This window comes from Henckelia pumila, chromosome 3 (assembly GCF_033568475.1).
Source record: "Henckelia pumila isolate YLH828 chromosome 3, ASM3356847v2, whole genome shotgun sequence".
NCBI classification, from domain to species: Eukaryota; Viridiplantae; Streptophyta; class Magnoliopsida; order Lamiales; family Gesneriaceae; genus Henckelia; species Henckelia pumila.
The window spans coordinates 86,728,555-86,753,755 of NC_133122.1; the positions used below are offsets into that span (position 1 = coordinate 86,728,555).

At 44.1% G+C, this 25,201-nt stretch overlaps 2 protein-coding genes across 2 annotated transcripts; both read right to left on the minus strand.

The window, feature by feature from the left end:
- Positions 1-246: 246 nt before the first annotated feature.
- On the minus strand, positions 247-18,461 carry LOC140889149 (uncharacterized). The gene is made up of 2 exons (XM_073296857.1): positions 17,565-18,461; positions 247-432 (listed from the first exon to the last, which is right to left on the minus strand). Exons 1-2 carry the CDS (start codon positions 18,459-18,461, stop codon positions 247-249), a joined length of 1,083 nt encoding a protein of 360 aa, XP_073152958.1.
- Positions 18,462-20,847: 2,386 nt separating this feature from the next.
- Positions 20,848-21,384, minus strand: LOC140889150 (uncharacterized). The gene has a single exon (XM_073296858.1). The coding sequence runs from the start codon at positions 21,382-21,384 to the stop codon at positions 20,848-20,850; it is 537 nt and encodes a 178-aa protein (XP_073152959.1).
- Between the last annotated feature and the right edge of the window lie 3,817 nt (positions 21,385-25,201).

Below are 25,201 nucleotides of genomic sequence, written 5' to 3' on the forward strand. Positions count from 1 at the left end.
TAGGTACCACGTATTAGCACCGAACTTTTTGATAAGTTTGTACGGCCCCTCCCATCGGGCATCTAACTTCCCTACTTCCCTTGCTGGATTAACCCTCTTTAACACACACTTCCCTTCTTGAAATTTCCGGGGCTTGGCTTTTTGATTATAAGCTCTCATCACCCGAGCTCTATAGGCCTCCATTCTGCGGGCTGCTCTATTCCGTCGTTCTTCAATCAGATTCAATTCTTGCGCCCAGGCCCCTTCTTATGTATCCTTATATGCCATAACCCGAGCTGAGGGTTGTCCAATCTCTACTGGCAGAATAGCCTCGGAACCATATACCAGGCTAAAATGTGATTCTTGCGTGGCCGTATGAGGAGTGGTGCGATAGGCCCACAGCACACTTGGGATCTCTTCTACCCAGTCTTTCCCCATTCCATGCAACCGAGCCTGCAAAGATCGAACAATAGTACGGTTGGTTACCTTCGTTTGACCGTTTCTTTGAGGTTAGGCTACTGAGGTGAAGGCCTGCTTAATGTCCATCTCTGCACACCAATCTGCCAATTTCTGCCCCTGAAATTGTCTGCCATTATCCGAGACCAACTTCCTTGGGAGCCCAAACGGGCACACTATATTTTTCCACAAAAACTTCATCACCTCTCCTTCTGTTATTTTTGCCAAAGGCTCCGCCTCCACTCACTTAGAAAAATAATCCACGGCTACCAACAAGAATTTCTTTTGTTTTCGGGCTTGTGGAAAAGGTCCCACTATGTCCAGACCCCATTGATCAAAGGGGCACGAGGCCCATACCGGATGAAGATTACTCGCCGGGCTATGCTGTACATTGCCAAACCTCTGGCACCCTTCACAAGACCGAGCCATTTTAGATGCATCAGCCTGTAAAGTGGGCCACCAAAATCCTGACAGCAGTACCCTTTGAGCCAGACTCATAGTGTAGTAGCCCATAACCAAAATCAGTAATTAAGGAATTAATCATAATTACGTAGATAGAGTTCGGAAGTTCCGAACAGGATCGAAAGCTCCGATGCAGGATCGGAAGCTCCGATGGTATTACGTCAGGCATGACGTTTGGCAAGATCGGAAGCTCCGATCAGGATCGGAAGCTCCGATCACCCCTATCCGAAGTCAACAAGTGATATTTTGACATGTGGCAGATCAGGATCTTCGGAAGCTCCGATGGCAGGATCGGATGTTCCGATCGAGGTTCGGACGTTCTGATCGAGGATCGGAAGCTCCGATCGAGGATCGGAAGCTCCGATCGTTGTCTATAAATAGAAGGCCGAGAATTTAGTTTCAATTGCCAATTCCGGATTTCCTCTCTACTCTAGTCGTATTCGAGTTGTTCTAGCCTTCCTAGGCTTGACCCGGGAGTCGTCGAGGCGTTCGATAGTCGCAGCAGAGTTGTGCCCAAGTTCTGGAGGCATCGACATCAAAGGGCTAACGACGGACGAAGGTATAGCTTTTGCTTCCAATAAATATTTAGGAGTATGCAATAGCTTAGATAAGGCTTTTAGAGCACTTTAATGATAGTAGTATCATTTGGCAGTGTAGAGCAGACTATAGGCGTGGACCTAGAGTTGGTAGAGCTTGCAATATTTTGAGGTACGGAAGTACTGTTCGAGATATCCTGACTGAGTATGCATGTATTATGTGACTGCATGATTTATATGTCATTGATTTATGCTGCATTCATTTGCATACTGAGCTATCTCCTTCGAGATGTCTGTTAGTAGGGTTTTTCCCTATCTTGTTAGTGGTTGGACTTCCATCGATTTGGGTCCGGCATATCCACTTGTATTATGGTATGGGAGCCACCTCCTAAAGAGACGGCACAGCGTGCTACATACCAGGGCCCGGTCTGTCTCTGTTATCTGATCTTTGACCTCGAGTTTATAGGGAGTTCACTTTGCATGCATGTATACTCATACTCTCGTACTGAGCGTCTTATGCTGACGTCTCGTACTCTGTGTTTCTGGACACCCTATTCCATGGGGCAGGTTTGCGATTGGACGAGGCGGGTGGATCCAAGAGGGGCTAGTCAGTGGTTAACCAGCTGGAGCTTCGTCTAGGTTTTATTTTTGTTATTTTGAGGTTGATACAGCTATTCGATTTGGATGTATATTATTTGGATAAATTACAGATTCCTTTACTTGGGATTGTATAAACGTTTATGGTTTCCGCAGTTTTATTCTGATATATGTTTATTTAAGTTAATTGCATGCCAAAGTTCTGTTAGCAGGTGATCCGGGTAAGGGTCACTACATTTATGGTATCAGAGCATGCAAAAGTATTCTGGGGATTTAGTCTTATCATGAGGTATTTTTGTAGATGGCAGATCGTGATGACCAGAGTTCTCATGGCAGTATTGGTGGGCATTGGGGTGATGCCGACCGAGAGCATCGTCGAGAACGGCGTCATCGTCATCATGACGACGAGCGTTTCACTGTGCGTCGATTCTTAGCTATGGGTCCTAAGCCCTTAATTGAAGGTGAGTCTCCGGAGGATGCGGAAAACTGGTTAGACCGCATAGAGATGACTTTTCAGACTTTCCACTGCACCGAGGAGCAGAAGATGGAGACCCTGGGTTATCTTCTGGATGGACGTGCGCGCAGGTGGTGGAGGTTTACTTCTGCACCTTTTGTTGTGGCGAGAGGAGTGGCCACTTGGGCCGAGTTCCGCACAACTTTTCAGAAGCTGTATTTTCCTCCTGCACTCCGTCAGTCGAAGGCAGGCGAGCTTCTGAGTCTGCGACAGGGAGCCATGTCTATTGATAAGTATCAGCAGAAGTTCTTTGATCTGCTATCCTATTGCCCCGAGATTGCTGACAGCTCTGGGATGAAGTATAATCTATTCCTTCAGGGCCTTAACCCTGAGATCCATGACCGTGTGGCGGTTGGCGATGACATGTCCTACAAGGGTTTGGTGAGCCGTTGTCACCAGGCGGAGGACAGCATTCGGCGGAACAGGTCTTTCCCTCAGTCGAGGCCTGCTAGTTCTTTGGGTCCCCGTGCCCAATCTTTTAAGAAGTCTGGATCTACTTCTTCTTCCTCTGGCTCTGCTGGTGTTGTCCTTTACGGTAAGAAGGACAAGTGTGATCACAGTGGGAAGAACCATCCATCCGACAAGTGCCGTAGAGCTTTTGGAGCTTGTTTCCGTTGTGGAGAGACTGGTCATATCCGGAGGGATTGTCCACTGTCTGGGGGAGGCGGTTCTGGTTCTGGTTCAGGATCTGGTTCTCAGGCCACCGTTCAGCAGAGGTCACAGGGACAGCCTGCTGGGAGTTCTCATTTGAGGCCACGAGCTTCTGGCCATGTGTTTGCCTTGAGGCATGATCAGGCTGTGGAGGAGAATGAGAAAGTCATCGCAGGTACATTTCTGCTTTATGGTATACCTGCTCTTGTACTTATTTGTTGGAGAACGCGGCGATCAGATCAATTAGGATTGATACCCGGTGCAGCGGAAGTTTAAAAATTTTGTATGGAACGATTCCATAATAGGTATCAACCTTACGATTAAATTGTGTGTGTAAAAATTAAATAACAATTATAAAATTTTTACCTTTAATCTCGAATCGAGATTTTGGACACCAACAGATTTCTCTGCTCTTGTTGTATATCCCTGGGACTGATGGACGAACTGTTCTTCAATCAGGTCCACGAACGGATATTTAATCCCTCTGATAGATTGCACTAGAAAATTTATCAGAAGTTTCTACGAAGAGAATTAACGAATTTGATCCGTTAAACCAGACTGTAATTCAAAATCACAGGCTGGATTTTTCTCGAGTAGAGGGAGAGAGGGGGGACGGCCACCTTTTGAAAATTAACTAGGGTTTTCGAAAAATCCTTGTGACCTGTTGTGTGTAATTTCTGTACTGCAATAACTTATTTATAATGTAGGCCACTAACAGCTTAGGGCCCATTAGTCATAAGTTCAAGCCCGACAAGCAAAGCCCGCATGTTCAGAAATTAATATAAAATTCATCGTGACTTCGATTGATAAACCGATTTCACCAATGTGCACAGAAACCATTTCTGCACCTTTTAAAGTCAAGATAAATTTTTCTGAATCCGAATTCAGTGATTTCCAAAAATGGCCATCCCTATGTCATTTTAGGAAATCTTACTCCTCTACTCTTAAATAAGAAGTCCAACTTCTTCGTTCATTAAATTTAACTCTTTAAATTTAACTATCTCAACGGGGATTAAAAATCCATTACACTGTGTGACCCTCAATGGTTCAGGGATACAGCTAGCCATGGGCTCACAACTCCTTGTGACTCGGAACAACAATTTCCGACTTGCCCATCGAATCATGGTATGAGCGCCTAGCAACATCGCCCCATGATTCCCTAGGTATCACTGATAGTGCCTACAAGAACCAGTAGATTTTGGTTAGCGTACAGTACGGTCCCTTCATCCATATATCCCGATCGAATCAACAATCATTGGTATATCGAGAGTCGCTCGAGATTCGATAACTATGCAATACATCTTGAAGATCAAATAGTGACATCGCATGTGCTACTAAGAAACCATTTCTTAAATCACATCATGTACTCTGGCCAGAGATTCGTCACACTAATATCTCCTCAGATCGCATAGGATATCCACACTCGCAAGTATGTGGTGAATCCTTGACAACAAAGCATCGACTCCTATATGTGTTGTAACTGTACCCAATCCCGACACCTGATGACCCTAATAGAGTCGGTAAACGAGTCAAAGCACAGTACTAGCATATAGAGTCTCAATGATGTTTCAAGTAGTAAGGACTAATGGTGTACAACCAAAACCGCGGACTATATCCACTCGATAAGTGATAACCACTTGGAAAGTCCGGATAGGGTAGTTTGATCATTCATCATATGAATATCCATTTGCCTGCTTCGAACATCTCTATGTTCCTTACCAATGAAACGTGGTACTCCGCATCGCAAATACTAGTCTCAAACTCGAGCGATCCTTATCCTTATTATCGGACGGCTCAATCGACTAGGAACAGTTTAGAATATACAGTGACTATAAGATGTGTTTCATGATAGACATCCCCATGTTCTACCACATCTTACATACACTATAGTATATTCAAGGTCTTTATCAAAACAACAATAGTATATCACAATATAACAATATAAAGAAAGATAAAGTCATTGCCATTAATAAAAGTGTAAATTATATTAAACAAAAGATTGTTTATACAAAGAGTCATCAAAGCCCTTAGCCACAAGTTGGCTCACCGGGCACCCACTCTTTCAATCTCCCACTTGTCCTATAGCCAACTAGTCATACTACGTAGACCCATTGCTTCGCGATGTTTGTCAAATAATGGTCCTGGCAAGGGCTTAGTAAGTGGATCAGCGATATTGTCTGCAGAGGCCACTCTTTCGACAGTGATGTCTCCTCTTTCCACAATCTCCCGGATGATGTGGTATTTCCTCAGTACGTGTTTGGATCTTTGATGAGACCTTGGTTCCTTTGCCTGAGCAACGGCACCCGTGTTGTCACAGTACACCGGGACTGGACCAACAGCTTCAGGAATGACGCCCAACTCTTGGACGAAATTCCTCATCCAAACGGCCTCTTTAGCAGCAGCTGATGCTGCAATGTATTCTGCTTCAGTGGTGGAATCCGCTGTGGTGTCCTGCTTGGAACTCTTCCAAGAGACAGCACCGCCATTGAGCATGAACACAAATCCAGAGGTTGACTTCGAGTCATCCACGTCACTTTGGAAGCTAGAGTCGGTATAGCCTTCCAATTTTAGTTCTCTTCCTCCATATACCATGAACATATTCTTAGTCCTTCGTAAGTACTTAAGAATGTCCTTCACGGCTTTCCAATGCATTTGACCGGGATTAGCTTGATATCTACTCGTGACACTCAGAGCAAATGCTACATCCGGTCTGGTAGATATCATCCCATACATGATACTACCTATGGCTGACGCATATGGTACATGTGTCATTTTCTCTATCTCTTCATCAGTCTTGGGACACATAGACTTGGATAGAGAAACTCCATGACACATGGGTAGATGTTCTCTCTTGGACCCATCCATTGAAAACCGTTTCAATATGGTGTCGATGTAGGTTGATTGAGTGAGTCCTATCATTCTCTTAGATCTATCTCTATAGATCTGTATCCCTAGAATATAGGATGCCTCACCCAAATCCTTCATCGAGAATCTACCAGATAACCATATCTTTGTTGACTGCAACATCCCTACATCATTCCCAATGAGTAGGATGTCATCAACATAAAGTACTAAGAATGTCACAGCATCCTTAACTACTTTCTTGTACACGCATGGTTCCTCCGGGTTCTTGATGAAACCAAAATCTTTTATTGTTTCATCAAATTTCTTGTTCCAACTTCTTGATGCTTGTTTTAGACCATAAATTGATCTCTGAAGCTTGCATACCTTATGCTCTCTTCCCATGGATGTGAACCCCTCAGGCTGCTTCATATATATTTCTTCCTTAATGTCTCCATTAAGAAAAGCAGTCTTCACATCCATTTGTCATATCTCATAGTCATACCATGCAGCTATGGCAATAAAGATTCTTATGGACTTGAACATTGCAACTGGTGAAAAGGTTTCATCATAGTCAACTCCTTGTCTTTGAGTATAACCTTTTGCCACCAATCGCGCCTTGTAGGTCAATACCTTACCATCAGGCCCAATCTTTCTCTTGTAGATCCATTTACACCCTATTGGAACAATTCCATCGGGAGGATCTACTAAAGACCAAACTTGGTTTGTATGCATCGAATCTATTTCCGACTGCATAGCTTCAAGCCATAAATTTGAATCCGCATCAGAAATTGCTTCCTTGAAGTTTCTTGGATCACATCCAACATCGGGTTCATCTTGATCCCCTTCAAGAAGAAGACCATATCGAATAGGAGGTCTAGAAGTCCTTTCGGATCTTCTAGGTACAGGCGTGTCTATCAATGGTTCCTGAGGTGTAGGATCGTTATTTTGTATTTTGGGTTCTACTCGAATTTCTTCGAGTTCCATCATCTCGCCTTTCTTATCCAATAAGAACTCCTTCTCCAAGAAGGTGGCATTCCTTGAAACAAACACCTTTGTTTCAGCAGGATAATAGAAATAATATTCGATTGAATTCTTCGGATACCCTACAAAATAACATAAGCTGGATCGACTATCCAACTTATCTCCCACTGTCCGCTTCACGTAAGCAGGACATCCCCAAATCCTCAAGTACGAATACTTAGGAGCTTTGCCATTCCATAACTCGTATGGTGTTTTGTCCACTGCTTTAGTGTGGACGTTGTTCAACAACAATACCGCCGTTTCAAGCGCATAGCCCCAAAACGAAGGTGGAAGCTCAGTGAAGCTCATCATGGACCGAACCATGTCCAACAAAGTTCGATTACGACGCTCCGATACACCATTAAGCTGTGGTGTCATAGGAGGAGTCCACTGAGAGAGAATCCCATTCTCTTTTAGATTGTCCAATAACTCGGTACTCAAGTATTCTCCACCTCGATCCGATCGAAGTGCTTTAATACTTTTACCTAGCTTGTTTTCTACTTCAGCCTTGAATTCTTTGAACTTTTCAAATGCTTCAGACTTATATTTCATTAAATATAAATACTCATACCTTGAATAATCATCAGTAAAGGTAATGAAGTAGGTGTGGCCATATTGAGTCCCAACTCTAAATGGACCACAAACATCTGTATGGATCAAATCCAACAGATTTTGACTACGCTCAGGTTTCCCCTTAAAAGGAGATTTAGTCATTTTTCCTTTTAGGCAGGATTCACAAGTAGGTAGAGAGTTAATATCAGACATATCAAACATGCCCTCTCCCACTAGCTTGTTCATCCTCCTTGAGGAAATATGACCTAGCCTAGCGTGCCAAAGGTTTGCCGGGTTTTGGCTATCGATTTTCCTTTTGTTTGTTGTTGCCGGTTTATCAACATAATTTATTGGAACGTCTTTTAGTTTTAAGTTGTATAGATCGTTTTCAAGTTGTCCATTTCCAATTAAACATTCATTCTTGTAAATATTGCAAATCTCATTCACAAAATTGCAAGAATAACCATCTCTATCAAGCATAGAAACAGAAATAATGTTTTTAATCAAATCCGGAACAAATAAAACATCTCTTAAAAGTAACTTAAAACCGTTCTGCAAAATTAAATAAACATCTCCCACGACTTTAGCTTCAACTCTGGAACTATTTCCGAGCCTCAGCTGGGTCTCACCCATTCTAAGCCTGCGACTTCTTGTCATCACCTGCAAATCATTGCAAATGTGAGATCCACATCCGGTATCCAATACCCAAGAAGTAGTATTAAGTGAAACATTTATTTCAATATAGAACATACCCTTCGCAGTTCGCAACTTCTCTAGATATTCCTTGCAGTTACGCTTCCAATGACCGGGCTTCTTGCAGTAATGGCAAACATCCTTGGATTTTTCCATGTTTGAAGCCTTTGTCTTGTACTTCTTCTCGGGTTCGATTTTCTTGGGTGGGGCAGAACGTTTCTTACCCTTTGTACTTGGCCCCTTCTTAGCAGAAGAAGAGGAGCCCACCAAGAAAGCCGGTTTATCCTTCTTTAATGTGGATTCATATGTTACAAGCATATTGACCATCTCTTCAAGGGAGGCCTCTATCTTGTTCATATTGAAATTTACCACAAATCCGTCAAACGAAGAAGGAAGAGACAGAAGTAGTAAGTCCACGTTGAGTTCATGCTCCAACACCAAATCAAGGGTTACCAACTTCTGTATGAGCCAAATCACTCGTACCCCATGATCACGGACCGAAGTCCCTTCACGCATGCGACACGTCATTAGCTCCTTTACAGTAGCGAACCTTTCAGCCCTCGATTGAGCCCCAAAAAGTTCCTTGAGTTGAACGTGAATGTCAGCAGCATTCACGGTGTCCTCAAATCGCCTCTGGAGTTCATCAGACATCGAGGCTTGCATATAGCATTTGGTCTTGATATTATGGTCCCACCATGTATCAAGCTTGGCTAACTCCTCCGGACTTACGTCAGCTGGTGCTTCCTTCGGAGGAGATTTTTCTAACACGTAGAGCATCTTCTCCGAAGTCAAGACAATCTTCAACTTACGGAACCATTCCGTATAGTTTGCGCCAGTCAACTTATTTTGTTCGAGGATCGAGAAAAGTGGATTACGCGAATTCATCTTATGAAATACTGAAAAGAAACAGACAAATATCAGTGATTGTTTAAGCAATTTACTAAGACATAAAATAGGCGAAATTTATTTTATGAATCTCACTCCCACTATTTTAACGATTTCACTACCCTCTAGTGAAAACGGGAAACTGTTTTCCTTAGTGAGAACATGGAGTCCAATTGACAAACTTATGGTCCCGAATAATATCAGCCAACCATAATTTTCAAAAGGTAGAGCCCAATTGCTTCCAAAGCAACCTCCACGTTTTTACCTCATGTCCAATAAGGGCCCAATAATATGACGCCGTTTATTGTGACATGTCAAGATGACCCATCAATATTAAGTTGTGATGGACGGTCGCCATGTGGATCCCTTAATAATATGAGCCGATCCCATGGGAGTTCCACCCAACTTACAACATGTGTCGACCCAATGTACAGCTTTTCGACGAACGGGCCCCCCCAATAATATGAGCCGGACCGTATCCGCGGGTAGCATCTCATACATTGATCGTTGATGGAAGGTAGGAACATTTAAACAAATTTAAATTTCCTTTATTTATCTTGATATCAATTTTAAATCATATTTAAAATGAGGGATTTTTAATTATAAAATTTGTCTCATCATTTTTAAAATTTTGTATGCTTGTCGGATTCACACAATTTTGTATAAAACATGCATACCACTATAATATCACATATTAAATAGGATGATCGATTCCATTTCTAATCGACCCGTGGTTGCCAATCACGAGTCTTAGTCCAATCCTAGGTAATATGCAGTATGCAATGCAATCCTATTACATTTGCTTCCAATTTACATTTCTTCTGTCTTTATTGTCTGCTGGGCCCACCACCGTCTTCAAATCTTGATCTCCCACTAAATCTAATGTATTTACAATAAATAACAATGACAAGTAGGGGATACATTTTTAAGGGGTGGGAACGGGCCATAAACCAAGCCCACTTTTATTACATATGACATTCATATTGGGCCATAAACCAGGCCCATTAATAAAACCAACAACAATAAAAACAAATGTAAATTCCTAACATACACCTACAAAATTGGTCATGACAATCGATCATCCTTATCCAATAACATTTAATTCAAAATTAATTTATTGGATAACATGCAATGTCATTTAAATTTAAAAGGATAAAATCATATTTCATACATAAAATCTTATTTTACATACAAAATCATATTTTATCTTTTTATCAAATAAAATCATATTTTATCTATAAAATCCAATTTTATACATAAAATCATATTTTATCAATATATCCATAAGATCATATCTTATCATCAATTGTACCAAAAATAATTAATTTCAAAATTCAATTTAAGGATAAAATATTAAAATTTTCCAAAAATTCAAATTTATCCAAAAATCAATTTTAAAATTTTCGGACTCGAACAATTCGATATGACGCCTCGTGGACCAATCAAAACAATTTTCGATCGGACCAAAAATAGAATTTTAACATATTAAAATTTAATTTAAAAATTAAAAATTAATTTTTCCGCGGGCCGCCCGGGACATTCCCGGGCTGCCCGCGCCCCGTAGGGCTCGGGCCGGGCAGCCCGGCTTCCCCTAGGGCAGCGACGATCCCTGCCCCTACCCCGGGCAGCGATCCAATCGCTGCCCGGGTTTTTGCCCGAAAAAATATTTTTATTTTTAAAATATTTATTTTGTTTCAAAAACCGAGGCCTAAAAAATTTTTTGTACAATCGATTAATTTAATCGCTTGATCTGAGCAACCTGGCTCTGATACCACTGTTGGAGAACGCGGCGATCAGATCAATTAGGATTGATACCCGGTGTAGCGGAAGTTTAAAAATTTTGTATGGAACAATTCCATAATAGGTATCAACCTTACGATTAAATTGTGTGTGTAAAAATTAAATAACAATTATAAAATTTTTACCTTTAATCTCGAATGGAGATTTTGGACACCAACAGATTTCTCTGCTCTTGTTGTATATCCCTGGGACTGATGGACGAACTGTTCTTCAATCAGGTCCACGAACGGATATTTAATCCCTCTGATAGATTGCACTAGAAAATCTATCAGAAGTTTCTACGAAGAGAATTAACGAATTTGATCCGTTAAACCAGACTGTAATTCAAAATCACAGGCTGGATTTTTCTCGAGTAGAGGGAGAGAGGGGGGACGGCCACCTTTTGAAAATTAACTAGGGTTTTCGAAAAATCCTTGTGACCTGTTGTGTGTAATTTCTGTACTGCAATAACTTATTTATAATGTAGGCCACTAACAGCTTAGGGCCCATTAGTCATAAGTTCAAGCCCGACAAACAAAGCCCGCATGTTCAGAAATTAATATAAAATTCATCGTGACTCCGATTGATAAACCGATTTCACCAATGTGCACAGAAACCATTTCTGCACCTTTTAAAGTCAAGATAAATTTTTCTGAATCCGAATTCAGTGATTTCCAAAAATGGCCATCCCTATGTCATTTTAGGAAATCTTACTCCTCTACTCTTAAATAAGAAGTCCAACTTCTTCGTTCATTAAATTTAACTCTTTAAATTTAACTATCTCAATGGGGATTAAAAATCCATTACACTGTGTGACCCTCAATGGTTCAGGGATACAGCTAGCCGTGGGCTCACAACTCCTTGTGACTCGGAACAACAATTTCCGACTTGCCCATCGAATCATGGTATGAGCGCCTAGCAACATCGCCCCATGATTCCCTAGGTATCACTGATAGTGCCTACAAGAACTAGTAGATTTTGGTTAGCGTACAGTACGGTCCCTTCATCCATATATCCCGATCGAATCAACAACCATTGGTATATCGAGAGTCGCTCGAGATTCGATAACTATGCAATACATCTTGAAGATCAAATAGTGACATCGCATGTGCTACTAAGAAACCATTTCTTAAATCACATCATGTACTCTGGCCAGAGATTCGTCACACTAATATCTCCTCAGATCGCATAGGATATCCACACTCGCAAGTATGTGGTGAATCCTTGACAACAAAGCATCGACTCCTATATGTGTTGTAACTGTACCCAATCCCGACACCTGATGACCCCAATAGAGTCGGTAAAAGAGTCAAAGCACAGTACTAGCATATAGAGTCTCAATGATGTTTCAAGTAGTAAGGACTAATGGTGTACAACCAAAACCGCGGACTATATCCACTCGATAAGTGATAACCACTTGGAAAGTCCGAATAGGGTAGTTCGATCATTCATCATATGAATATCCATTTGCATGCTTCGAACATCTCTATGTTCCTTACCAATGAAACGTGGTACTCCGCATCGCAAATGCTAGTCTCAAACTCGAGCGATCCTTATCCTTATTATCGGACGGCTCAATCGACTAGGAACAGTTTAGAATATACAGTGACTATAAGATGTGTTTCATGATAGACATCCCCATGTTCTACCACATCTTACATACACTATAGTATATTCAAGGTCTTTATCAAAACAACAATAGTATATCACAATATAACAATATGAAGAAAGATAAAGTCATTGCCATTAATAAAAGTGTAAATTATATTAAACAAAAGATTGTTTATACAAAGAGTCATCAAAGCCCTTAGCCACAAGTTGGCTCACCGGGCACCCACTCTTTCATTATTGACACTGGTGCATCTTATTCCTTCATTTCTGCACGTTTTGTTAAGAGGCATAAGTTACCATGCATTGCACTAGACGTAGTGATGTATGTTTCTACTCCGAAGGGCCAATCTGCTTTGGCTAAGCGTCTAGTGATGGGTTGCCCTTTAGAGTTTGAAGGAAACATTCTGTTAGCGAATCTCATGGTCCTGGTGATGGACGACTTTGATTGCATTATGGGAATAGATATGTTGACTACCTATCGAGCTTCAGTGGACTGCTATCAGAGATTAGTACGCTTTCATCCGGAGGAGAGTGAGAGCTGGTTTTTATATGGTGAGGGAGCGCGACCCCCGATGCATTTAGTATCAGCTTTGAGAGCCTGTCGAGCTCTAGAGTCTGGCGGGGAAGGCTACCTTATCTATGCAGTTGATTTGTCCGCTGAGAGTATTGGGATAGAGAGCATTCCTGTTGTGGATGAATTTCCAGATGTATTTCCTGATGAAATTCCGGGTTTTCCTCCTGCTAGGGAAGTCGAGTTTGGCATAGAGTTGATGCCGGGTACTTCACCTATTTCTCGAGCACCGTATCGTCTGGCTCCGTCAGAGGTGCATGAATTGAAGAATCAGCTACATGATCTTTTGGACAAGGGGTACATTCGTCCTAGTGTATCTCCTTGGGGAGCTCCTGTTCTTTTTGTAAAGAATAAGGATGGGTCGAAGCGGTTGTGCATTGACTATCGGCAGCTGAATCGAGTCACTGTGAAGAACAAGTATCCGTTGCCTCGTATTGATGACTTGTTTGATCAACTGCAGGGCACGTCAGTTTACTCCAAGATTGACTTGAGATCTGGGTATCATCAGTTGAGAGTCCGTGATCAGGACGTAGCCAAGACTGCATTCCGTACTCGTTATGGGCATTACGAGTTCCTAGTGATGCCATTTGGTTTGACTAATGCGCCGGCTATATTCATGGATTTGATGAACCGTGTCTTCAGGGAGTATTTGGACAAGTTTGTCGTGATCTTCATTGACGACATCTTGGTGTATTTGCGTAATACGGAAGAGCATGTTTCTCACTTGCGGTTGGTACTGCAGACTCTTCGAGATGAGCAGTTGTACGCCAAGCTGAGCAAGTGTGAGTTCTGGATGGATAGAGTGGTCTTTCTTGGCCATATCATATCCAGGGAGGGGATTTCTGTTGATCCAAGCAAGATTGAAGCGGTACTTAATTGGCCACGTCCGACGACAGTTGCTGAGATCCGTAGTTTTCTGGGTCTAGCAGGGTATTATCGTCGCTTCATTCTGAACTTCTCTCAGTTAGCTCGACCGTTGACGCAGCTTACTCGCAAGGGTGTGGACTTCGAGTGGTCCTCCGAGTGTGAGGAGAATTTCTGTGAGCTTCGATGGCGGTTGACTTCTGCGCCGGTGTTGGCATTACCGTCAGGATCTGGAGGGTATGTGGTATACACTGATGCTTCTCTTCAGGGGTTAGGTTGTGTTCTGACTCAAAATGGGCATGTGATCGCATACGCTTCTAGACAGCTGAAGCTTCACGAGGACAACTATCCAGTCCATGATTTGGAATTGGCAGCCATTGTGTTCGCTTTGAAGATCTGGCGTCATTATTTGTATGGCGAGAAAATTGAGATCTTCACCGACCATAAGAGTCTCAAGTATTTGTTCACTCAGGCGGAGTTGAACATGAGGCAGAGACGTTGGATGGACTTGCTTAAGGACTATGATTGCGAAATTAAGTACCATCCGGGAGCTGCTAATCTCATCGCTGATGCTTTGAGTCGCAAGGTGCGACTATACGCACTTCAGACTTGTTCGATGTCTAGTGCGATCAGTGACTGTTGTACTTCAGGTTATACCTTCAAGCATAAGAAAGGTATGCAGAGTATCCAGATGTTTATGATATTATCTGAGCTAGCCTTGTATTCGCGGATCCGAGATGCTCAGATGTCTGATTCGAAGACCCAGCATTTAGCTCGTCTAGCTAACGAGGGTAGCTCGTCTGGATTTCATTATTAGTCAGATGGCTTTCTGTGTTTGTCTGGTAGGCTTGTGATTCCGCAGGATGAAGAGTTGCGAGAGGCGATTTTGTCTCAGGCACATCGCACTAAGTTGAGTATTCATCCTGGGAGCAACAAGATGTACAAGGATCTACGTACTAGTTTCTGGTGGAAAGGAATGAAACGCAGTGTTTATCAGTTTGTTTCGAGATGTTTGGTGTGTCAGCAGGTCAAGGCAGAACACCGAAGACCTGGAGGATTGCTTCACAGTCTGCCTATTCCTGAATGGAAATGGAAGTTTATCACAATGGACTTTGTGACCCATTTGCTGTTATCCCCGAGGAACTGTGATGCTATCTGGGTTGTGGTGGACCGAATCACCAAGTCAGCGCATTTCATTGCCTATAGCCGGGAGTACAATGTGGATCGTATGACACGGTTGTACATTCAGGAGATCGTTCGACTTCATGGAGTGCCTGTGAGCATTGTCAGCGATCGGGACCCCAGGTTTACTTCTAGATTCTGGGGGAGTGTTCAGCGTGCGATGGGTACTACTCTCAGTTTGAGTACTGCCTATCATCCGGAGACTGATGGTCAGCCGGAGCGCACTATCCGTACTTTGGAGGATATGCTTAGAGCGTGCGTCATGGATTTTGGTTCAGACTGGCAGGATCATTTGCCATTGATCGAGTTCGCGTACAACAACCGCTATCATACTAGTATTGGGATGGCACCTTTTGAGGCTTTGTACGGGCGACGTTGTCGTACTCCACTCTTCTGGGAAGAAGTGGGGGAGAGATAGGCTGAGGGACCGGAGTTTATCCAGTAGGCGATAGACATTGTTGATCAGATCAAGAAACGGATTAAGACTGCACAGGATCGTCAGGCCAGCTATGCTAATATCAAGCGTAGGCCTTTGCAATTCGGTGTCGGGGAAAAAGTATTTCTGAGAGTGTCACCTTTCCGCAAGATTCTCAGATTTGGCCTTAAGGGCAAGTTGTCTCCCAGGTTTATCGGTCCGTTTGAGATCTTAGAGAGCATTGGCGATTTGGCTTATCGACTAGCTTTACCACCGCATCTATCCAGTATTCACGACGTGTTCCACGTATCTCTGTTGCAACGGCATGTGGCGGATGAATCTCACATTCTGCAGCGGTCTGAGGTTCAGGTGAACAAGGATTTGACCTATGTTGAGAAACCTATTCGTATCCTGGATTATAAGGATAAGGTTTTACGGAACAAAGTCATTCCTTTTGTTTTAGTTCAGTGGCAGCGCCGAGGCACTGAGGAAGCTACTTGGGAGCTTGAGGACAGGATGCGTGAAGACCATCCTGAGTTGTTTTGATTTCATTCTTAAGTTGTATTCAGTTGCAAACTCTGTAAACGTTTGATTTGAATAAAGAATGTTTCTGATTTCTGTATTGCATTCAGTACTTAAGATCTGATTTCGAGGATGAAATATCTTAAGTGGGGGAGAATGTAGTAGCCCGTAACCAAAATCAGTAATTAAGGAATTAATCATAATTACTTGGATAGAGTTCGGAAGCTCCGAAGGTGAGTTCGGAAGTTCCGAACAGGATCGGAAGCTTCGATGCAGGATCGGAAGCTCCGATGGTATTACGTCAGGCATGACGTTTGGCAAGATCGAAAGCTCTGATCAGGATCGGAAGCTCCGATCACCCCTATCCGAAGTCAACAAGTGATATTTTGACACGTGGAAGATCAGGATCTTCGGAAGCTCCGATGGCAGGATCGGACGTTCTGATCGAGGTTCGGACGTTCCGATCGAGGATCGGAAGCTCCGATCTTTGTGTATAAATAGAAGGCCGAGAATTCAGTTTCAATTGCCAATTCCGGATTTCCTCTCTACTCTAGTCGTATTTGAGTTGTTCTAGCCTTCCTAGGCTTGACCCGGGAGTCGTCAAGGCGTTCGATAGTTGTAGCAGAGTTGTGCCCAAGTTCTGGAGGCATCGACATCAAAGGTATCATTTGAAAGTGTAGAGCAGACTATAGGCATGGACCTAGAGTTGGTAGAGCTTGCACTGTTTTGAGGTACGGAAGTACTGTTCGAGATATCCTGACTGAGTATGCATGTATTATGTGACTGCATGATTTATATGTCATTGATTTATGCTGCATTCATTTGCATACTGAGCTATCTCCTTCGAGATGTCTGTTAGTAGGGTTTTTCCCTATCTTGTTAGTTGTTTGACTTCCATCGATTTGGGTCCGGCATATCCACTTGTATTATGGTATGGGAGCCACCTCCTGAAGCGACGGCACAGCGTGCTACATACCAGGGCCCGGTCTGTATCTGTTATCTGATCCTTGACCTCGAGTTTATAGGGAGTTCACTTTGCATGCATGTATACTCATACTCTCGTACTGAGCGTCTTATGCTCACTTCTCGTACTCTGTGTTTTTGGACACCCTATTCCATGGGGCAGGTTTGCGATTGGACGAGGTGGGTGGATCCAAGAGGGGCTAGTCAGTGGTTGACCAGCTGGAGCTTCGTCTAGGTTTTATTTTTGTTGTTTTGAGGTTGATACAACTATTCGATTTGGTTGTATATTATTTGGATAAATTACAGATTCCTTTACTTGGGATTGTATAAACGTTTATGGTTTTCGCAGTTTTATTCTGATATCTGTTTATTTAAGTTAATTGCATGCCAAAGTTCTGTTAGCAGGTGATCCGGGTAAGGGTCACTACACATAGACCCCCCATGGTTTCCACAGCATCCCTCTTGCACCTCCCGTAAGACATATTCAGTTTCCCCTTCTATCAGGAATTTGAGCAAAGGGCCCTGATAGGAACGCCTATATAGCCTTCCTCCCAAGATAGCAAATCTGGGTGCCTGTCTTCGTATGACCCGGGCTCGTCTTTTGTCTGCTGGAAGACCCCCACTGGTAGGGTACTTGACTATCGGGACCATCCATGTATCTTCTTGGACGACCGGCTCCAAGGCTTCTATGGAAGCCACCAATTCCCTTTGTACCAAAGATTGTGTATCCTTATTTTCCCCAGTGACAGCTCTCTTAGCCAAGGCGTCTGCTTCCATATTGTCTTCCCCGGGTATCTGCTCTATGCTCCAAGTAACAAAACCGGCCTCGAGCTCTTCAATTACCTTACAATATTTTATCAATTTTTCTTCTCGGGTACAGAAGGTTTTCTTCACTTGCTGGACAACCAACTGTGAGTCAGAGTATATTATAATATGACTTACCCCGACTTCCCGAGCCTGTTTCATCCCAGCTATCACAGCCTCATATTCAGCTTCGTTGTTGGAGGCCTGAAAATCCAACTTTATGGCTATCTTGATTTTCTCCTGGGTGGGTGAAACCAGGATGACCCCTACACCACTGCCTCCAACACTATTGGCTCCATCTACAAATACTCTCCATACTTCTTCCTGACCAAAAGTGGCCACCTCTGTCAAAAAATCGGATAAGGCCTCGGCTTTGATGGCCTTACGTGGCTGGTATTCAATATCATATTCTCCTAACTCCACTGACCATTTTACAAGCCTCCCCGAGGAATCTGGATGAGTCATGATTCGCCCTAGGAGGCTGTTATTAAGGACAGTTACCGGGTGAGACAGGAAGTAAGGTCTCAATTTTCGGGCTGTTATTACCAAAGCCAGGGCCATCTTCTCAATCTCCGTATATCTAACTTCTGCCCCCTTCAAAGCATGACTGACATAGTATACGGGCCTCTGATATCTCTTTTCCTCCTTTATTAAAACAATGCTGACTGCCCTCTCGATAGTAGACAGATATATCCACAACCTTTTCCCCCGGCTCTGGCTTAACCAAGATAGGCAAGCTAGCCAGATGTTCCTTCAATTCCTGAAAGGCCTGCTCAGACTGCTCGAACCAGCCAAACCTCTGGGCCTTGCGCAACACTTGGAAAAAGTGATAACTACGATGAGCTGACCGAGCGATAAATCGGGCCAGGGCTGTAATTCGCCCGGTCAATCGCTGTACCTCCTTGATTGATGTTGGCAAAGGCATTTCCTGCAACAGTTTCACCTTTTCCGGGTTGAATTCTATCCCTCGTTTAGTCACCATGAACCCCAGAAATTTGCCACTTTTCACTCCGAATATACACTTAGTTGGATTCAGCTTGATCCCATACTGCCGAACTGTGGCAAAAGTTTCCTCCAGGTCGGGTATAAAACAATCCCGGATCCTGGATTTCACTAGTATATCATCCACATACACCTCCAAATTCCGACCCATCTGTTCTCGGAACACTTTGTCCATCATCCTTTGATACGTGGCCCCTGCATTTTTTAAACCAAATGGCATAACCACGTAACCAAAAGTACCTCCCGATGTTTTAAAGCTGACTTTGTCTTGATCCTCCAGGGCTAAAGGAATTTGATGATAGCCCTGGTATGCATCCATGAAGCACAGCAATTCACACCCAGATGTGGAATCCACCAATTGGTCAATCCGGGGTAAAGGATAACAATCCTTCGGACAAGCTTTATTTAAATCCCGGAAATCCACACACATCCGCCACTTCCGTGTGGCCTTCGGTACCAGCACTACATTGGACAGCCAGGTAGGAAATTGCACTTCTTTGATGTGCCCGGCCCGTAATAGCTCTTGAACCTGCTCTGCTATCACTTTATCCTTTTCGACCCCGAAATGTCTTTTCTTTTGTAGCACAGGCCAGGATCCAGGGGTGATGTTGAGTTTGTGTTCTGCCACATGAGATGAAACTCCCATCAAATCACCCTAAGCCCAAGAGAACACATCCCTGTTCCGGATGAGGCAACTTTTCAATTGCTTGGCCAAATTTGCTTCTAATTCCCGGGCAATCTTGACAGACTTCCCAGCTTGTCCGAGCACCAGCTCCACCTCCTCATACTCGCCCTTAGATTCTTCCACAGAACAAACTTCTCTTCCTCCCTGACCTCCCTCCTTTTCGATCTGCCTCGCCCTCTTGTAATCTACTTTAACTGTCTCAGCATAACACTTTCGGGAAGAAGGTTGATCGCCTCAGACTTATCCTACCTTATCTCCCACGGGGAATTTGATCTTATAAGAGTGTTAAACTTCGTAGCTGTAAACGATGGTAAGCTGAGGCCACGGCTCTGAAAGAGTTCATAGTCGGCCTCCCCAAGATGACATTATAAGAAGAGGGTGCCTCTACTAATGTGAATCTTGTCATGACTATCCTCTTCTCATCTCCGGACCCCAAGGTTATGGGTAGCAACATTTCCCCTTGAGGCTGTACTATGTGCCCAGCAAATCCATAAAGGGCATTTTTTACCGGGCTCAACTCATACCCCTACAGATCCATCTGCTCGAAGGCGTCCTGAAAAGGACATTCACCGAGCTTCCTGAGTCTACAAACACCCTTCGTACATCATAATTAGCGATCCAAGCTTGTATAAGCAAAGCATCATTATGTGGCATGTTTACTCCTTCCAGGTCTCGGGGTCCAAATGTGATGATTGGCCCTGAACCCTGTCTCCTTTCCTCCACCCCCAAACTCTCCTTCCGACTCCAAGACTTTCTAGCCCGGTTTGAGTCTCCGTCAGTAGATCCCCCTGATATCATGTTAATGATGCCTTTGGTTGGCCCATCTCCCGATTTTCTATCCTTTTTCGTAGAATCAATCTCTTGTTTCCCCTTCTCCCGGGAAAGAATGACAACCCGGGGGGGAACCGACATCTGTGACCCCCGAAACCAAGTCAGACTTCGGGGCTTTTTCTGGACCGGATTACCATATCTAGTATAAGGCAGCTCCTGTCTCTGCTGCAACGTTTGGCATTCACTGGTGTCATGGGTGCATTCCTGATGAAGTGCACAGTACTTCTAGGACTTCTCTTTGGAAACAGGGGCCTGGACTTCAACCCCTTATTCGCACACGTGCACAGCCCTGTCTCGGATCCGTCGGTGCAGTGCATACCGGGACAACCGCCACATGGGATCATGGCTTTTCCTACTTCTTCCTTGGTCCCGGCCTCCCTCCCGCCAGGCTACCTCCTTTTTCTGCCTCTGAGCTTCCTCCATGTTAATTTATTTCTCGACCCGAGCCAACAAATCCTCGAATGTCCAGGGTGATTTTTTCACTAGTGATTTGAAAATTTCCCCCTCCCGAAGACCTTGAGTGAAGGCAGTGATCTTGGTCTCCTGGGCGCAGGTCGGGACCTCCAAAGCAATCTTATTGAACCTTTTGATGTACGTTCGTAAAGACTCCTCTCCTGATTGTTTTGCTTCAAATAGGTTATAGGCAGTTTTCCTATACCTCTTGCTACTGCTGAAGTGCTGCAAGAACACTTGCTTGAATTCTGAAAACGATCGAACACTCTGTGGCTCCAACTTCTCAAACCACCTTTGGGAAGAATCCACCAAAGTGGTTAAGAAGACTTTGCACTTGATCTTATCCCCATAGCAATGCAGCATAGCTACATTCTCAAAACAAGCCAGGTGCTCCTCTGGATCAGTGCTCCCATCATACTCCCGGATTTTTTCCGATTTGTAATGAGATGGCAAGGGCTCCTCTATCACCTCCTGTGAAAAAGGGAAACCCGGGATCTTGATAGACCAGGCCATTTTGGGATCCTCTTCTTCCAACTTCTGTATCTTCCTCCTAAGTTCATGTAATTCATCCGCCACAAAAGGCTATATTGAGTGCATCCAAGAACTTTCCTCTTCTTCACCTTCTCTGGCTCGGGCATTAGGTTTTGGGTTACCCCGGTTTCCTTCTTCTTCCATTGTGATTTCCTTTGACTGTGGCTGCCTTGTAGCTGCTAACGATTTCTGTATCATATCCTGAACATATGATTTGAGCTGCTCCAGAGGAATAAAAATGTTTCGGCCCTGCTGGGGGCCTTCCGGTGGTGTTTGTTCATGAGAAGCCATATCTATGTCTATAGAACAAGTTTCCCACAGACGGCGCCAATGATGATGGTTCGCTAAACCGGGTGCCCGGGCTGTCAGGGTAGTGAAGTGGGCCTGACGAGATGACCAAGCTACTAAGAGTGATATATGATCTGTCCTTCTATGATTTAGATGATCTGCACACAAGGAAAGGAAACGAAAGTACGTTAGTGGGGTGCTGGAAGGTTTTCCGGCGGGGCCACTTCGATGCTTAAGTCAGACTTAGAAATGGAGTGGGCTTTTAGGAAAAATGAGTATAGTATTTTGTGGACTCAGATGAACATACCTTTACTGATACCTGATGTAAAGTATTTATAGAGTTTAGAGTGAGAAAGTCATTCCGCATTTCCAGGGTAGTGGCCACGATCTGGGTCGTGGGTGCGGAAGTTGCCCACGTTTACCTGTCAAGCACGATGAAGCCGGCAGGCTCAGGATTATAGCAATCGTGGGGATCGTGCCCCTGAGAAATGGGTCTTGCTCGAGTCCTGAAGACTTGGTCTTTTTGGTCTCACGCCGCCCTCTGGGGTGAGCTACTCCCTTGTATCAGAGCTATTAGTCAGAGTTTATCCAGCCCCGATGTTCCTTTGCCTGTCCATAACCCTGATCCCCTGATTTCCCGGGTATCACTACTCCTCCCTAAAATAGTCGGACTAGAGCCCTGTTCGCTGTCCTGACTACATCTCTGTCACCTTTGATTCTCCATAACCCTGATCCCCTAACTTCCCGGGGTATCACTATTCCTCCCTAAAATAGTCGGGCTAGAGCCCTGTTCGCTGTCCTGACTACATCCATGTCGCCTTTGATTCTCCATAACCCTGATCCCCTGACTTCCCGGGGTATCATCAAATGATGGAATATTAACTGTAGCGGCTGTGGAAGGTGCAGAAATGCGCGTTTACATGGCAATTTATTTTACAAATTGTATTCTAGTGTTATTCTGATAAGATAACCCGAGGTTTTTTCTTTAAAGACCCGGGTGATTTAGAGCCCGTGAAGTCCTTTAATAGCCCAGATATCAAGGATAAACTCCTGGAAGCCGGGAGCCTGGAATAAGGACCCGGGAAGTCCCTTAATAGTCCGGATAGCAAAGATAAACGCCCGGAAGCCAGGAGCCTGGGAAAGCAGGTGGGACCTGGGTTCCTTTATTTTTTTAAGGATATAAAAGGGGGGCCATACCCATGTTACTTGTAGCAGACTCTTATTACTGACCAAATCATTATGAATCACGTTGCCATGGTATGGGTTCCTCCTAGTATTACGGGGTGTCTAATCACACGTGACAACCATCCCATCAAAGTAAAAATTGTCAGTTAGACCATACTGGGCAATCATAAAAGAATCGGGTTAACAGGTATAAATATCAGGCTCCTACGCCTAACCGGGGGTCATCACTGTCATTTTTCTGGCACACACTCACTCTCTAACAATTTTCTAAGTCCTTTCCATAAGTCTTAAATTATTTCTTCCCGGGACATGACCCACCCTCGGGGCATCCATTTTATGATGTTTGCATCATTGGCGTCGTCTGTGGGAAAATGAGCTTTAAGGCATAGATATGACGATTATTGAGGATCCTGAAAGTTCCCAGCGAGCGATGGAAACTATTCAAGAGCAAATGAATGCTATGGTAGATGCAGCGGTACAAAGGATCCTGGCTTTGCAGCAGGAGAAAAAGGGAGATGATCTTGAAAGACAGCAGGAAGGCGAGCAGGAGAAAGAGCAGGAGAAAGACCAGGAGGATGAACCAGGGAAGGAACAGGAGAAAACAGTAGATAAAGCGTGGGAAGTAGGAAAAGAGAAAGAGAAAAGAAGAGGAGGGCGAGGGAGCATACAGGTGGAACAAGAAGAAGAATCACACGCTGAGTCTGCCCATATCACCATGGCAGGGGAATTGGAGCTGCTGAAGCAAAAAAAATTTAAGCTAGAAAACACTGACTCGCGGGAATATTCGCGGGTCAGGAGCCTGGGGTGCCCCTTCTCACCTGAAATCATTAAAGAACCGTTCCCGGTACAATTCAAATCAGCGAAGATCAAGGGATAGGATGGCAGTGGCGATCTAGAAGAGCACATGGCCCGGTTCGAAAATGTGGCCATGTTTCACTATTATAATGATCAAATCAAATGTAAAGTCTTCGTAACCACGTTGGAAGACTCCGCCCAAAGGTGGTTTGAAAAATTAGAAGATGGAAGCATCTGCGTCTTTAAGAAATTTCGGGAAATCTTTTTGCAACATTTCAGTAGCAGTAAACGGTACCAAAAGACTACCATCAGCCTCTTTGAGGTGAAACAAATCGGGAAGGAGTCTCTAAGGGCGTACATCAAGAAATTCAACAAGATAACCTTAGAGATACCAGCATGCGCACCTGAGACCAGGATTACGGCCTTCACCCAAGGGCTCAGGGAGGGATAGTTCTTCCGGTCGCTGGTAAAAAAAACTCCTCGAAACTTTGAGGACCTTTTGGCCCGGGCTGAAAAATACATTAACATGGAAGAATCCCAGAAGCAGAAGAGTGAGAAGGATAAATGAGAGGGAAACAGAAAAAGAGGAAGTTGGAATAACCACGGAGGAGGTAGAAATGACTATCCTAAAAGGTTGATGGCTCATGCCCCGCCGAAAATAACCAAAGACCGAGGGGTTCATATGTGTGAGGAGGATGTTCGGCAAGCTACTCAAAAGAGACCTGTGAAATATTGCTCCATCCATGGGGTCAATACTCACGATACCAGCGAATGCAAAAGACTCGATTCGAAGACAAAAAGGCCGATATTAGGAGAGGAGAGGCGGATGGATAAGAGACAGCAAGGACCTTCTCGGGCATCGGGATTTTCAACACACAGGCCTAACAAGACTATCCCAGAAAAGGCCCGCGAGGTTCCACCTCAACGACTGGATGCGGGGGTCCGGGATAGACTCTCCAGAGGAGTCATCAACATGATATCGGGGGGGTCCACCAACGAAGATTCGAATAGGGCCCGGAAATCTTGGAGTAAGTGGGAAGTCTTAGGGTTGGAAACCCGAAAAGTAATCCCCTGTCTGATTATTACTTTCGGACAAGAAGACTTGAAGGGCGTGTCTACTCCTCATAACGATGCCTTACTTATCCAAGCTCGAGTGGCCAACTATGACATAAGGCGGGTATTCGTTGATTCTGGGAGCTCGGTAAATGTCGTCTTCCAAGAGGCTTTTGAGCAAATGGACCTACAAGGATGTGAGATCAACCCGGTGAAGACCGCTCTCTACGGGTTCGCTGGACACACTGTCCAGCCCTGGGGAGAGATATGGTTGCCAATTACCCTGGGAACAGGTGGATTGAGAAAGACTATTATGACCCTCTTTTCCATTGTGGGGGCTCCATCCTCCTATAATGTCATCTTAGGAAGACCGGCTCTGAACTCCTTCATGCATGTTGCCTCTGCATATCACCAAAAGATCAAATTCCCGGTAGGGTACCAAGTGGGAGAGGTGAGAGGAGACCAACCTTCCTATCGT